A 17,006-nucleotide genomic window follows, 5' to 3' on the forward strand; every position below is an offset into this window, starting at 1 on the left:
TTGTGCCTCCTGGAAAAACATGGCTGAGATAGTCAATATTTTTCTACAGCCTCTTTTAGTGCTAATAATCCAATATATTTTTTGGTCACATCTTAGTCTCAACCAGCTATAGTCTAAGAAGGAGGAGGTGATTTGAATCATAAAGAGGAATGGAATGAAGTATGTGGTTCCTTCAGTTCCATTTACTTGAGTCCAATGATATAATTTCTTGCATCTAGTGTCCAGTGCTGATTTCTAATGGGGGAGGATATTCAAAATCCATGTCGCAGCCAATAGCAATTTCTGATACTGTGGGACTCAAACTTCTTTTTCTCTCCCCCATTAAGTTTTGAAATTTTCCCTTGGTTTTATAGTGAGTGGGATTACACTGCCAAGTTATTTCTGATATTTTAATCATTTGTTCAATTTGATGTGAGGAGACTTTTGTGGGAACTCATTGTAATAACAGAGTTACTGAATATTCAATATTGGAAAGACTAAGAACAAAGAAGGAAAACTGCCATAATTCTTTTCTATAGACTGTGTTCAATGGTTTATATCCTAGAGATTTGTGGTTGTATGGAGTGATATGATGGATGGAGTAGAATGGTTAGAGTAATTTTAATGCTGATATTTTTCAGGAAACCTCAATGGTTATGAGAGGAAATAGAGTGGTATAGGCAGGGTTCTTATCTCTGGCCAGTTATTGCTATCTGAGGAGGAAATAAAGGTCGTGGTCATAGTGGTCTGGTTAAAAAGAGGAACAAGGTGTGTAACAAGATTTGGCAGATTGTCCATACTTGAACAAACTGATATAAAGTAGATATTATTATCTTTATATATAGTACTTGGAGATTCATTGGATTTTTAATCAATGTTTTGGGGGTTTCAATTTTAACGAGTCACATGAATTACTCTGTTTAATAAAGGATTGTAAGTAAAAAAGTAGTTGAAGCCTTTGCTAAATATTCCATGAATTTCCACATATACAGGATTGAGAGGAGGGGATTGTTGAACCTCTGGGAGAGAACATGTGGGTTTAACACATGCCAAGAATACTGTAATATGAATAAAGGATATTTGCTTCACCACCCCATCCAGGTAAAGGTGTGTTCTTTGACGCATTGCTCTTTCAAATGTGTGAAAACATATGGGATGCCTGTCCCCAAGGGGCCATGAGGGATTTGAACTTTGTTAGATATTAGTGGGGGATACTTCCACAATGTTTCACAGATGTACCTCTTGATGGGTTCAGATGAGCTCAGGGAGGTGATGAATAGGAACTGCTGATGGTAATTAGAAATTAATATTCTGGGACTGCTGTGCATGGGTGAGGTTGCTGAGAACTGCTGTCTTCCAGGAACTGTCTCCATGGGCTTCTGTTGAGAACAATTAGCTAGAGCTACTGATGATAAATGCCATTGAAGTACTATTTTAAAGAAAAAAAATGGGGAAAATAAAACACAGTTATTCAGACTTTCACCTGAAGAACATTTAGACCAATGGTTACCTTGTGAATGGGATAGTTTCCTTTATTTCTTTTTCAGATGTTTTGTTGTTAGTGTTTGGAAATGCAACTAATTTCTCTATGTTGATTTTATATTTTGCAACTTTACCAAATTTACTTTCTAATTCTAACAGCTTTGGTGAATTGTTTAGGATCTTTTATATACATAAAATCACCACATGAAATACATAATTTTACTTCTTTTTTCCCCCAATTTGGATGCCTCTTATATCTTTAGCTTGCCTGATTGCTTTAGTTCTATGTTGAATAAGAGTGGTGGAAGTGGTTATCCTTATCTTGTTTCTGATTTTAGAGGAAAAACTCTATGTCTTTTCCCATTGAGTATGATGTCAGCAGTGGGTTTGTCATATATTGCCTTTATTATGTTGAGATATGTTTCTTTTATCCACAAGTTATTGAGAGTTTTTATCATGAAGGAATGTTGTGTGTTGTCAAATGGTTTTTCTACTCTATTGAGATGATCATGTGATTTTTACTTGTAATTTATCAATGAGTTGTTACATTTATTGATTTGTGTATGTTGAACCATTTAAAAATATTTTTATTAATTTCAGAGACGAAGGGAGAAGGAGAGAGAAATATAAACATCAATGATGAGAGAGAATCATTGATTAGCTGCCACTTGCACACCCCATACTGGGAATTGAGCCTACAACTTGGGCATGTGACCTGAATGGGAATCAAACCATGACTTCCTGGTTCATAGGTCAATGTTCAACCACTGAGCCACCCATGCCAGGCTGTTGAACCCTTTTTGAATCCCAGGGATAAATCCCAGGGATAAATCCCAGTTGATAATGGAGCATAATACTTTTAATGCATTGTTGAATTTGATTTGTTTATGTTTTGCTGAGAATTTTTGCATCTATATTCATGAGGGATATTGAGCCTGAGTTTTATTGCTTGTAGTTTTCTTTCTTTTTTTGGTATCAGGGTAATATTGATCTCATAAAATGTGTTTGGGACACGTTCACTTTCTAAAGATGTTTATTGCTGTTAACTTGTAAGCATTGTATGTTGGGTGTGTAGAAACATAACTTATTTAGTTCACATGTTTCCAAGCCAAGAAGTACTATAGGACATTATTAAGAGAGTGCTAGGAATCCCTCAAAGATTCAGTCCCAATTGGTGAAGATACTAATATGATCCCAGTTTGGTAAAAATCCTATATAATATAAGGGTAATATGCAAATCAACCAAATGGTGGAACGACCACCTGTTATGATGCACACTGACCACCAGGAGGCAGATGCTCAATGTGGAAGTTGCCCCCTGGTGGTCAGTGTGCTCCCACAGGGGGAGTGCCACTCAGCCAGAAGTCAGGCTCCTGTGGGGAGCAGGCCTAAGCCATCAGTCAGACATCCCCTGAGGGCTCCTGGACTGCGAGAGGGTGCAGGCCAGGCTGAGGGACCACCCGAGAGCATGAATTTCATGCACTGGGCCTCTAGTGTGGACAGAAAAATAGAGAAATTACAATGATAATATTAGTAATAACAAATTTATAGCATGCATTAAGTGCTTCCATGCACTGGGCAGATATTATTTTATCTAAGTTCATCACAACCCTTTTAGGTAGTTGTGCTATTATTGCCTTCATTTTACTACATAAGCAAGGCACAGTAAGATTAAGTAAAAAGGTCAAGGTCACAGAACTCATAACTAAGTAAGTTAGAATTCAACCCAGGTAGGTCTGTCCAGAGCCTGAGCACATAATCACCAAAACCATAATGAATGATTGTTCTGATAAAGACCTTAAATTTTGGGTGACCATACAACCTGGTTTGCTTGGGACAATTTTTCTTATTGTCCTGACATGGTTATTAATAACTCTCCTTTTCATGACCAAAGTTGTTGAGTTTGGATAATGAATGATATGATCACTCTATGTTGAGAGTTCATCCCAGATTTCATAATACTGAAAATTTAGAAAGGAAAATTGGAACTTGCTTAAATTAGGTCATGAGGGTACATGAAAGTGTGGAGAAATGGAATCAGCTGGGAGCATTTCTCATTTTCTCCATCCATCACTCTAGAGAGTAATTAACTGAAAATGGTGCTTTCTGTTAATTGTCTCTTCTCTTTCCGCAATGGACCCCAAGGAGACATTTAAGAGAATCCTTATTTGGAAGTACCTCTCTCGAAGCAATGGCTAGCAGGAACCATGGCCAAAAAGCCCAGAGCCTAGGGGAAGTAAATGTCTTCATCCTGAATGCTCATATGATGTCTATATCCTCTAATTCCTGGAATAACTCTATGCACATTTAGATATCTAGAGTGCAGTCAACATTCAGGTCCAGCAGAAGGCAGCTGTGGGGGCAGCACCTCCCAGATTTCTACAAGACACCTGTTGGAATATCTACAAGAATACCTGGGTGAGTAAAATAGAAATAGCTTTCTTTCTTCATATTTGGCTTCTCTTTCACTCTTGCAATCCTGTTCTTCAGTGCCCTAAAACCAGAGAGCTCATGTATTCAGGTTTGATGACCATTTTATCTTTTCATTTTCTCACAGAGGCCATGCTCCATATCCTCTATCCAATGGGATTCTTTGAATTTTAACAAAAACCCAGGTATTTGAACCAAAAGAAAACCATCTAACATGGAATTTCAGGCATTAGTAAGTAGGTGGAGTGAGGATTGGAGGGCATGGAGATTTGCTGATAGCTCACCAACTGGGTCAAGGAGCCCTACATTTTAACCACCAAATGATCTATTTTTCCCCCTGTAAAAGATTTTTATTTAGCAAAATACCTTTATGATATAATCATTATTATTCATTATTCATATATTAATTATCATTTTTTATAGCTTACTATGTGACCAGCACTCTATTATATACTTTACATACCATCCTAAAATAGGTCTTCACAAAAACCCTATGAAGTGATGAACATTCTTCCCTTACAGATGAAGAAGTGTGGCTCATACAGAAAAATTTTTGCATGATTAGAATTATTATTTTCTTTTAATTCTTAGTACAACTTGGTTTTTTTATTGTTTAAAGTATTATACATAGTAGGACATATATCCCTTTTTTCCCCCCAATTGACCTTAGTACAACTTGTTGATAAAAATCATTTTGGCCTCAAGTTTTCTTCAAGGGAAGACTTTTACCACTGATTCAAATTTTTTAGTGTTTATAGAATATTCAAATTTTCTATTCTAGTTTTGGCAAGTTACATTTTTATTTTATTTAAGTTTTAAAATTTATTGATATAATATTGCTTAGAGTATTCTCTTATTAGCTTTATAATATCTCCAGGACCTAGCACTATATCTCCATTTCCATTGTTTTTAAATTTTTTGTTTTGTCTTGGTGTCATCAGATCTAACAAAAATCAACTTTGGTTTTCTTGTATTATTTTGAAATTATACTTAATTTTAAAATATTTTGTTCTTTCCTCTCTAAGAATTATTATTAAATCACTTGTTTTCTTTAATCCTTTATATGCACTTAAGACAACTGTGTCTCTCTACATACACTTTTAGTTAAATCTACAAGATTTATTCAGTGTTCTCACCAAAAAAAGAAATAATAATTATGTGATATGATAGAGGTGTTAGCCAAAGCTATGATGGTAATCATACTGTAATATATAAATGTATCAAATCAATACATTGTACTTTTCAAACTTATATAATGTGTACATGTCAATTATATTTCAATTAAGAATCTACAAGATTTTATAAATAGTATGTCTCAATATATTTAAGTTACAAATGTTTTATAATTTCTGTTATAATTTATTATTTAACTTTTTAATAGTTTATAAATATATAATTGGTTTTCAATTATAATGTTTCTTAGTTATAAATTTGTTAATGATTTGTAACAATAATTCAACAATAGTCTGATAATGTTATCTCTAAGACCAGCCCTTTAACATTTAAACTTTAAGTTTTTCACAAACCAAAGGGGAGCTTCAAAATTGTATTAGAAAGCTATTTCTAGGAGGGGGGAAAAGAGGAGAATGGGAGATATCTGTGATATTACCAACAATAAAAATATATATTAAAAAAAGAAAGCTACTCCTTACTGACATCACTTCATATAATACTATATGCATGGCGGGCACTGTATATAATGGAACTAATTTAACCTCAAAGAGCCCTCTGAGATAGGTCCTATTGTTATTGTCATCCCTATTTTACAGATAAAGTAACAGGCAGAAAGATCATAGACAATGTGTTCAGAGTAAAAAAGCTCACAGATAGCAGAGCCACAATCAAAACCAGCCATATGACATCTAAGGCCATGCTCTTAGTACTAACCTTTCCACAGGAGTTATAACCCCATTGCTAATATCCTAAAATTTCCAAAGCACCTGTTTAAGTGGTTTTTTAAAATGTCAATATACTTTATTTTGTGTGTAAAGAGCCTGATGGGTTAATAATGAAAAGTATAATTATACTTTTTATATGTGAGAAAATTGACTCGTAAAACCATTAGAGCTATTCAGAGGCAAATTTACCCAGGGTTGTGTCATCTAAAATGGCTCACTATTTCTCTTGACTCTATGTTCAATGTGGGTAGAAGGTAGTTTATTTTAATAGAAATTGATATAACAACTGACTTAGAGATTTATTCTCTTCTCTGCCTACAGATTCTAGGATCACCAGTGCAATGACTGGGAGAAGGAACAGTACAATGATCATAAAGTTCATTCTCTTGGGATTCTCTGAATTTCCAAAGCTCACCATTGTCCTCTTTTCAATATTCTTAGGGATCTACCTGATGACAGTGGCCTGGAATGTGGGCCTCATCATTCTCATCAGGACTAACTCCAATCTGCACACACCTATGTACTTTTTCCTCAGTTACTTGTCCTTGTTGGACATCTGCTATGTTTCTACTACTGTCCCCAGGATGCTCTCAGACTTCTTCAAGAAGCACAAATTCATCTCCTTTATGGGGTGCACCATGCAATACTTCTTCTTCTCTGGCCTGGCTCTGACTGAATGCTGTCTCCTGACAGCCATGGCTTATGACAGATATGCTGCCATTTGTAATCCTCTGCTTTACACAACCATCATGTCCCCCACCCTCTGTGTGCAGATAGTGGCAGCATCGTGTGTAACTGGATTCTTTGGCTCATTTATCCAAGTGTGTGCTTTACTTCAGCTGCATTTCTGTGGGCCAAACATCATCAACCATTTTTTGTGTGACCTGCCCCAGCTGCTAATCCTATCCTGCTCTGACACCTTTTATGTTCAAGTCATGCTGTCTGTGCTGACAGTAATCTTTGCGCTTTCATCTGCTCTCATTATTATGATATCATATGGTTATATTGTTGCCACCATTCTGAAGATCACTTCAGCTGAAGGCAGGTCCAAAGCCTTCAACACCTGTGCTTCTCACCTGACCGCAGTGACACTCTTCTTTGGTTCTAGTACCTTTGTTTATCTGTATCCTAATTCTGGCGATTCTCTGAGCCAAAGTAAGTTGGCATCAGTATTATACACTATTATAATCCCTATGCTAAATCCATTGATCTATAGCCTGAGGAACAAGGAAATCAAAGATGCCCTAAACAGATGGAAGAAGAGAATCTTCTCCTGCTGTTACTAATGATGAAATTTATTTCAGGGGTACAGCGTAGGAAAATGTCACCTAAAACATTGACTTACAGCTCTTGTAATTGTGGGCTGAGTTACAGTTTCCTCGCTCTTCTAATGGAAACCCACAAGTGGCACAGGGACAGGAAAATGCACAAGAAGTATCTGGAAGCTCAATCTTTCATCCTTCATCAGTTATGACCTAATACATCAATAGGCCAAGCAATCCACAAGTATTTTTGCAGTTAGTAGAGGTGCTGTGCCCCATCACCCTCAATAGTCTATCCCTGCCTAACATATACTACCTTAAGGACCACAGATGTCAGTACTGATCAAGGCTGTCAGGAGACCAACCAGCCTCCTCATAGCATCTCATTGTAGGCAGGGCAAAGATTGGTATTAGTACACAGAGATCTTTTTTAAAAAAGAATTGCCTAAATAATTGTGTTAGTTCTCCTACTTAACCTATTTTTTATTGGTGGGATTTATGGATTAATTTCTTCACTTGTGAGTTTGTTCAAAGCAAAGTAACCATCCCAGGTCAAAGATTTGTCAACTTCACACAAAAAGAAATTTGTTGTAATAGGGATGCTTACCGTTTGTCATATTTAATATTTGATTGACCAATTGGCTCATTAGGGATCCCTAGACAATTCCTTGTCTGCTAATGCTATAGCATCACTTTTGTTCTTCCATCTTCACTATGTAACTAGAAAAGGGAATTAGGAACTGGCACTGTAGGGCACATATCCCTGTGCAGAAGTTTATGATGAATGACCAAGAATCAGAGACTAAATAGTCATGATAGAGACTCAGTAATTAGACAGACCCTTGGAAAAAACTGTGTATTTCCCCTTCTGTACCTACATATGATTAACATTTTTGCATTAATCATCTTTTTAAAGACACAAGAGTACTTTATGTGGTATTGTCCTAGGGAAAAATTGCCTGTATCTATTAATTCTATTATACATTATGTTCTGGGTTTCTCAGCTGCTAACAAAACTGAGCACCATGACTGAGAATGTTAGGGCTCTGAGATAAGGTGTTCGAAGAAGTTGTATTTTCTTTGCTGTGTTAGCAGAAGAGAATGGGGTTTAGTAGCTTTTAGGATTCTGAGAATAGGTTAAAAGCTCCTAATCAGCACTGATTGCTGATGGTTTGCACTGTTTATCACTATACATCTCAATTATTTTATATTCTAAATGTGGAAGATAATGCTATACATACCTGTATCCCATTTTGCATAAGTGCCCTAATATTTTATTTCAGTGAGTGAAAGTAGATGTCTAAAAGTGAAGATAAAAGTGAGGTTTGTATAGGTTCCTAAGTTTCTTAAACTGAGAGCATGCAGGGGAGTGGATTGATGGACAGCTCTGCCTATGAAAGAGCAGCTTCAAGAAGGTTAACTTAAGTGAAAGAGGCAGGCACAAAGGACCACATATTGTACGATTCCATTTTAATTAAACCTTCAGATAGGCAGATCTGTATAGACAGAAAGAAGATTAGTGGTTGCCTAGGGATGAAGGGGTGGAGAGGAATGGGAGTGACTGCTAGTGGGTATGGAGCTTCTTTTGATGAAACTATTCCAAAATTAGGTTGTGGAAATGATTGCAAAATTCTGAATATGCTAAAAAGTTACTGGATCATATGCTTTGAAAAGGTAAATTTTAGAATATGTGAAGTATACCTCAATAAAGCTGTTTAAGAAAAAAAAAAACGAAAGAGGCCTGCCAGGTGTATAGGACCAAGGGTGACATTCATGGGAAGGCACCATGTCTATTGTGGGTGTTCCTTAGTGATTTGATAATGAAAGAGAAAAAGGAAGTGAGCCATGGAGTTTAAAGTTCCTTAGAAAATAAAAAATCAAGTAAAACACGAACCCATCCCTGTTCCTGAGGGAAGTAATCATATACAAAACAAACTTCCCTTCCCCATATCAGCAAAAAATGGTACACTTAAACTAACAATCTTACTAAACTTGCATCCTTGTTTAGGACTCCATAGCCTGCACAGTCTCGTACTTCAGGTTCTGTTAGAACTGACCAATATTGCCAGGATTCTTGCAATTCCCTCACCTGTTGCACTGTGGCATGGTCCAGATAGATCATTCACCAATAGGACACTTAATGAACAAGTAGATGTTCTTGGGACAGGACTGAGCCAAATGCAGAATTCAGGAGGAGGAGAGGGCAGCAGCCCCTTTCTTCATTTTAGAAATGAAGAAATACACCATACATTTCTTCTTTTTAAAAAATTTTGTTTTATTGCTTAAAATATTATAAAGAGTGGTACATATGTATCCTTTTTTCCCCCTTGACCTTCCCCTGGCCTCCCTTGTCCCCCAGTGTCTTGTGTCCATTGGTTATGCTTATATGCATGCATACAAGTCCTTTGGTTGATCTCTTACTGCCCCCCCCCAACCCTCCCCAGCCTTCCTACTGTAGTTTGACAGTCTGTTTGATGCTGCTCTGCCTCTGTATCTATTTTTGTTCATCAGTTTCTAATGGTCTTTATTATCCATAAATGAGTGAGATCATGTGGTATTTTTCTTTCATTGATTGGCTTATTTCACTTAGCATAATGCTCCCCAGTTCCATCCATGCTGTTGCAAATGGTAAGAATTCCTTCTTTTTTACAGCAGCATAGTATTCCATTGTGTAGATGTACCACAGTTTTCTAATCCATTCATCTGCTGATGGGCACTTAGGATGTTTCCAGATCTTTGCTATGGTAAATTGTGCTGCTATGAACCTAGGGATGCATATATCCTTTCGGATTCGTTTGAGTCCCAGGGGGTATTGAAAAAACACTGTCGAAGAATCCCAAACACCGCAACCGCGCTTTCTCTAAATGAGTAAGAAAAGACCCAAACAGCGTGATAGCGCTTGTTTTATTTTATGTCGAGAAATACCAAGCAGCGCAATCGCACTGCTTGGGACTCAAACGGTTAAGAGAGTGCTAGGAATCCCTCAAAGATTAGGTCCCAATCGGTGAAGATACTAATATGATCCCAGTTTGGTAAAAATCCTATATAATATAAGGGTAATATGCAAATCACCAAATGGCAGAACGACCACCTGTTATGATGCACACTGACCACCAGGAGGCAGACGCTCAATGTGGAAGTTGCCCCCTGGTGGTCAGTGTGCTCCCACAGCAGGAGTGCCGCTCAGCCAGAAGCCGGGCTCCTGTGGGGAGCAGGCCTAAGCCATCAGTCAGACATCCCCTGAGGGCTTCTGGGCTGTGAGGGGGTGCAGGCCGGGCTGAGGGACCCCCCGAGAGCATGAATTTCATGCACTGGACCTCTAGTATGAACTGCAAAATGGAGAAATTACAATGATCATATTAGTAATAACAAATTTATAACATGCATTAAGTGCTTCCATGCACTGGGCAGATATTATTTTATCTAAGTTCACCAGAACCCTTTTAGGTAGTTGTGCTATTATTGCCTTCATTTTACTACATAAGCAAGGCACAGTGAGATTAAGTAAAAAGGTAAAGGTCACAGAACTCATCACTAATTAAGTTAGAATTCAACCCAGGTAGGTCTGTCAAGAGCTTGAGCACATAATCACCAAAACCATAATGAATGATTGTTCTGATAAAGATCTTAAATTTTGGGTGACCACACAACCTGGTTTGCTCGGGACAATTCTGCTTATTGTCCTGACATTGTTATTAATAACTCTCCTTTTCATGACCAAAGTTGTTGAGTTTGGATAATGAATGATATGATCACCCTGTGTTGAGAGTTCCTCCCAGATTTCATAATACTGAAAGTTTAGAAAGGAAAATTGGAACTTGCTTAAATTAGGTCATGAGAGTACATGAAAGTGTGGAGAAATGGAATCAGCTGGGAGCATTTCTCATTTTCTCCATCCATCACTCTAGAGAGTAATTAACTGAAAATGGTGCTTTCTGTTAATTGTCTCTTCTCTTTCCGCAATGGACCCCAAGGAGACATTTAAGAGAATCCTTATTTGGAAGTACCTCTCTGGCAGCAATGGCTAGCAGGAACCATGGCCAAAAAGCCCAGAGCCTAGGGGAAGTAAATGTCTTCATCCTGAATGCTCATATGATATCTATATCCTCTAATTCCTGGGAGAACTATATGCACATTTAGATACCTAGAGTGCAGTCAACATTCAGGTCCAGCAGAAGGCAGCTGTGGGAGCAGCACCTCCCAGATTTCTACAAGACACCTGTTGAAATATGTACAAGAATACCTGGGTGAGTAAAATAGAAATAGCTTTCTTTCTTCATATTTGGCTTCTCTTTCACTCTTGCAATCCTGTTCTTCTATGCCCTAAAACCAAAGAGCTCATGTATTCAGGTTTGATGACCATTTTAACTTTTCATTTTCTCACAGAGGCCATGCTCCATATCCTCTGTCCAATGGGATTCTTTGAATTTTAACAAAAACCCAGGTATTTGAACCAAAAGAAAACCATCTAACATGGAATTTCAGGCATTAGTAAGTAGGTGGAGTGAGGATTGGAGGGCATGGAGATTTGCTGGTAGCTCACCAATTGGGCCAAGGAGTCTCACATTTTAACCACCAAATGATCTATTTTTCCCCCTGTAAAAGATTTTTATTTAGCAAAATACCTTTATGATATAATCATTATTATTCATTATTAATATAGTAATTATCATTTTTTATAGCTTACTACGAGACCAGCACTCTATTATATACTTTACATACCATCCTAAAATAGGTTTTCACAAAAACCCTATGAAGTGATGAACATTCTTCCCTTACAGATGAAGAAGTGTGGCACATACAGAAAATTTTTTGTATGATTAGAATTATTATTTTCTTTTTATTCTTAGTACAACTTGTGTTTTTTTTTATTATTTAAAGTATTACACATAGTAGTACATATATCTCCTCCCCCCCCCCCATTGACCTTAGTACAACTTGTTGATAAAAACCATTTTGGCCTCAAGTTTTCTTCAAGGGAAGACTTTTACCACTGATTCAAATTTTTTAGTGTTTATAGAATATTCAAATTTTCTATTCTAGTTTTGGCAAGTTATATTTTTATTTTATTTAAGTTTTAAACTTTATTGATATAATATTGCTTAGACTATTGTCTTATTACCTTTATAATATCTCCAGGATCTAGCACTATACCCCCATTTTCATTGTTTAAAATTTTTTGTTTTGGCTTGGTGTTATCAGATCTATTAAAAATCAACTTTGATTTTCTTGTATTATTTTGAAATTATACTTAATTTTATTTATTTTTTTTTTAAATTTTTTTTTTAAAATATATTTTATTGATTTTTTACAGAGAGGAAGGGAGAGAGATAGAGAGTTAGAAACATCGATGAGAGAGAAACATCGATCAGCTGCCTCCTGCACATCCCCTACTGGGGATGTGCCCGCAACCCAGGTACATGCCCCTGACCGGAATCGAACCCGGGACCCTTCAGTCCACAGGCTGACGCTCTATCCACTGAGCCAAACCGGTGTCGGCAAAATTATACTTAATTTTAAAATATTTTGTTCTTTCCTCTCTAAGAATTATGATTAAGTCATTTGTTTTCTTTAATCTTTTATATGCACTTAAGACAACTGTATCTCTCCACATACACTTTTAGTTAAATCTACAAGATTTCAGTGTTCTCACCAAAAAAAGAAATAATAATTATGTGATATGATAGAGGTGTTAGCTAAAGCTATGATGGTAATCATACTGTAATATATAAATGTATCAAATCAATACATTGTACTTTTTAAACTTATATAATGTATAAATGTCAATTATATTTCAATTAAGGATCGACAAGATCTGATAAATAGTATGTCTCAATATATTTAAGTTACAAATGTTTTATAATTTCTGTTATAATTTATTATTTAACTTTTTAATAGTTTATAAATATATAATTGGTTTTCAATATAATGTTTCTTAGTTATAAATTTGTTAATGATTTGTAACAATAAATCAACAATAGTCTGATAATGTTATCTCTAAGACCAACCCTTTAACATTTAAACTTTAAGTTTTTCACAAACCAAAGGGGAGCTTCAAAATTGTATTAGAAAGCTATTTCTAGGAGGGGGGAAAAGAGGAGAATGGGAGATATCTGTGATATTACCAACAATAAAAATATATATTGAAAAAAGAAAGCTACTCCTTACTGACACCACTTCATATAATACTATATGCATGGCAGGGACTGTATATAATGGAACTAATTTAACCTCAAAGAGCCCTCTGAGATAGGTCCTATTGTTCTTGTCATCCTTATTTTACAGATAAAGTAACAGGCTGAAAGATCATAGACAATCTGTTCAGAGTGAAAAAAGCTCACAGATAGCAGAGCCACAATCCAAAACCAGCCATATGACATCTAAGGCCATGCTCTTAGTCACTAAGCTTTCCACAGGAGTTATAACCCCATTACTAATATCCTGAAATTTTCAAAGCACCTGTATAAGTGGTTTTTTAAAATGTCAATATACGTTCTTTTGTTTTTAAAGAGCCTGATGGGTTAATAATGAAAAGAGTAATTATCGTCTTTTATATGTGGGAAAATTGACTCATAAAACCATTAGAGCTATTCAGAGGCAAATTTACCCAGGGTTGTGTCATCTAAAATGGCTCACTATTTCTCTTGACTCTATGTTTAGTGTGGGTAGAAGGTAGTTTATTTTAATAGAAATTGATATAACAACTGACTGAGAGATTTATTCTCTTCTCTGCCTGCAGATTCTAGGATCACCAATGCAATGATTGGGAGAAGGAACAGTACAATGATTATAAAGTTCATTCTCTTGGGATTCTCTGACTTTCCAAAGCTCACCATTGTCCTCTTTTCAATATTCTTAGGGATCTACCTGATGACAGTGGCCTGGAATGTGGGCCTCATCATTCTCATCAGGACTAACTCCAATCTGCACACACCTATGTACTTTTTCCTCAGTTACTTGTCCTTGTTGGACATCTGCTATGTTTCTACTACTGTCCCCAGGATGCTCTCAGACTTCTTCAAGAAGCACAAATTCATCTCCTTTATGGGGTGCACCATGCAATACTTCTTCTTCTCTGGCCTGGCTCTGACTGAATGCTGTCTCCTGACAGCCATGGCTTATGACAGATATGCTGCCATTTGTAATCCTCTGCTTTACACAACCATCATGTCCCCCACCCTCTGTGTGCAGATAGTGGCAGCATCGTGTGTAACTGGATTCTTTGGCTCGTTTATCCAAGTGTGTGCTTTACTTCAGCTGCATTTCTGTGGGCCAAACATCATCAACCATTTTTTGTGTGACCTGCCCCAGCTGCTAATCCTATCCTGCTCTGACACCTTTTATGTTCAAGTCATGCTGTCTGTGCTGACAGTAATCTTTGCGCTTTCATCTGCTCTCATTATTATGATATCCTATGGTTATATTGTTGCCACCATTCTGAAGATCACTTCAGCTGAAGGCAGGTCCAAAGCCTTCAACACCTGTGCTTCTCACCTGACCGCAGTGACACTCTTCTTTGGTTCTAGTACCTTTGTTTATCTGTATCCTAATTCTCCCGATTCTCTGAGCCAAAGCAAGTTTGCGTCGGTGTTATACGTTGTTGTAATCCCTATGCTAAATCCATTGATCTACAGCCTGAGGAACAAGGAAATCAAAGATGCCCTAAACAGATGGAAGAAGAGAATCTTCTCCTGCTGTTACTAATGATGAAATTTATTTCAGGGGTACAGCGTAGGAAAATGTCACCTAAAACATTGACTTACAGCTCTTGTAATTGTGGGCTGAGTTACAGTTTCCTCACTCTTCTAATGGCACAGGGACAGGAAAATGCATGAGAAGTATCTGGAAGCTCAATCTTTCATCCTTCAAGAGTTATGACCTAATACATCAATAGGCCAAGCAATCCACAAGTATTTTTGCAGTTAGTAGAGGTGCTGTGCCCCATCACCCTCAATAGTCTATCCCTACCTAACATATACTACCTTAAGGACCACAGATATCAGTACTGATCAAGGCTGTCAGGAGACCAACCAGCCTCCTCATAGCATCTCATTGTAGGCAGGGCAAAGATTGGTATTAGTACACAGAGATCTTTTTAAACAAAGAATTGCCTAAATAATTGTGTTAGTTCTCCTACTTAACCTATTTTTTATTGGTGGGATTTATGGATTAATTTCTTCACTTGTGAGTTTGTTCAAAGCAAAGTAACCATCCCAGGTCAAAGATTTGTCAACTTCACACAAGAAGAAATTTGTTGTAATAGGGATGCTTACAGTTTGTCATATTTAATATTTGGTTGACCAATTGGCTCATTAGGGATCCCTAGACAATTCTTTGTCTGCTATTGCTATAGCATCACTTTTGTTCTTCCATCTTCACTATGTAACTAGAAAAGGGAATTAGGAACTGGCACTGTAGGGCACATATCCCTGTGCAGAAGTTTATGATGAATGACCAAGAATCAGAGACTAAATAGTCATGATAGAGACTCAGTAATTAGACAGACCCTTGGACAAAACTGTGTGTTTCCCCTTCTGTACCTACATATGATTAACATTTTTGCATTAATCATCTTTTTAAAGACGCACGTGTACTTTATGTGATATTGTCCTAGGGGAAAATGGTCTGCATCTATTAATTTTATTATACATTATGTTCTGGGTTTCTCAGCTGCTAACAAAACTGAGCACCATGATTGAGAATGTTAGGGCTCTGAGATAAGGAGTTCGAAGAAGTTGTATTTTCTTTGCTGTCTTAGCAGAAGAGAATGGGGTTTAGTAGCTTATAGGATTCTGAGAACAGGTTAAAAGCTCCTAAGCAGCACTGATTGCTGATGGTTTGCACTGTTTATCATTATACATCTCAATTATTTTATATTCTAAATGTGGAAGATAATGCTATAGGAGGGAAACCAAGGTGGTGGCATAGGTAAACACCGGAAATTGCTGCCTTGCACAACCACTTCAAAAATACAACTAAAAGACATCATCCAGAACCACAGGAAGGCTGGCTGAGTGGAAATTCTACAACTAGAAGGAAAGAAAAAAACACACTGAGACTCAGAGGAGGTGCAGAAGTAAAGTGCAGAGGTACGGAGGTGAGCAGAAAGGGCTGGCAACTTAGGACGCGGTTGTCTTTTTCAATCAGGAGGGAGTCTCAAGCTCCGGATGGCTCTGAACTCCAGTTCTGGGCAAGTCTCTGGGGACCCAGACTCATACGGGGAGAAACTGGACTGTCTGGCATCGGGCAGAATTCGAGGGCAGCTTTCTCTCAGAGGTGCTGGCAGCGATTACCTCTGGACACTGAGACCTGAGGCCTCTTAGGGCAGGGTTGAGTATCAGCCATAGCTGTTTGCTTCACCCTGTTGATTCCCCGAGACTCCACCCCACCCAAGCTGTGCGCAGAGGCTTTTGCATATGAATGACCTGGCCCTTTGCAATCTGAAAATTACCTAATAAACTGCAGATGGGTCAGAGAGACCCAGAACCTCCAAAAGAAAGCCCAAGGCCACACAGCAGCTTGCATTGCTTCACAGCTGGGCCTCTTCTGGGCACATCCAAACCCCAAACAAAAAAGAGGAATCTTCAGATCTCTCCATAGCTCCTGCTGGGTAGCCTCAGGCAGAGGCTAAATTAGCACCTCCTTAGAGATCTAAGAGCCAGTATACCCAGTGGTCAGAGTGGAACCATCCAGATTACGACTCCTCAGATCCATAAGGGACACACTCAGGGGGCAGACTCAGTGAGCACCAAAGCCCCACTGAAGCAAGTCTTGCCCCAGAAGGGTGTCTCCAGCACAGAAGTTCTCCCTCCGTAGACACAGCTGATTCTCATAGCCAATTGGACTGGAGGTCGATTCCTCCCAATTGATACCAACTACAATCAAGGCTTAACTACAAGACTGTGCACACAGCCCACAAAGGGGTGCACCAAGAGTGTCCACCTCAGGTAATTGG

The 17,006-nt window shown here is 37.7% G+C and overlaps 2 protein-coding genes across 2 annotated transcripts; both read left to right on the plus strand.

Moving 5' to 3' along the window:
- Nucleotides 1–6,130: 6,130 nt before the first annotated feature.
- LOC102439873 (olfactory receptor 1440-like) lies at nucleotides 6,131–7,075 on the plus strand. Its single transcript, XM_006092022.1, has one exon. The coding sequence runs from the start codon at nucleotides 6,131–6,133 to the stop codon at nucleotides 7,073–7,075; it is 945 nt and encodes a 314-aa protein (XP_006092084.1).
- Nucleotides 7,076–13,810: 6,735 nt separating this feature from the next.
- On the plus strand, nucleotides 13,811–14,755 carry LOC102440193 (olfactory receptor 1440-like). Its single transcript, XM_006092023.1, has one exon. The coding sequence runs from the start codon at nucleotides 13,811–13,813 to the stop codon at nucleotides 14,753–14,755; it is 945 nt and encodes a 314-aa protein (XP_006092085.1).
- Nucleotides 14,756–17,006: the final 2,251 nt, after the last annotated feature.

This window comes from Myotis lucifugus, unplaced genomic scaffold, assembly GCF_000147115.1.
Source record: "Myotis lucifugus unplaced genomic scaffold, Myoluc2.0 scaffold_97, whole genome shotgun sequence".
Lineage (NCBI taxonomy): Eukaryota > Metazoa > Chordata > Mammalia > Chiroptera > Vespertilionidae > Myotis > Myotis lucifugus.

Excerpts from the sequence above, each read along its gene's own strand:
- LOC102440193 (XM_006092023.1), top strand. The coding sequence starts at position 13,811 with ATGATTGGGAGAAGGAACAGTACAATGATTATAAAGTTCATTCTCTTG.
- LOC102439873 (XM_006092022.1), top strand. The coding sequence starts at position 6,131 with ATGACTGGGAGAAGGAACAGTACAATGATCATAAAGTTCATTCTCTTG.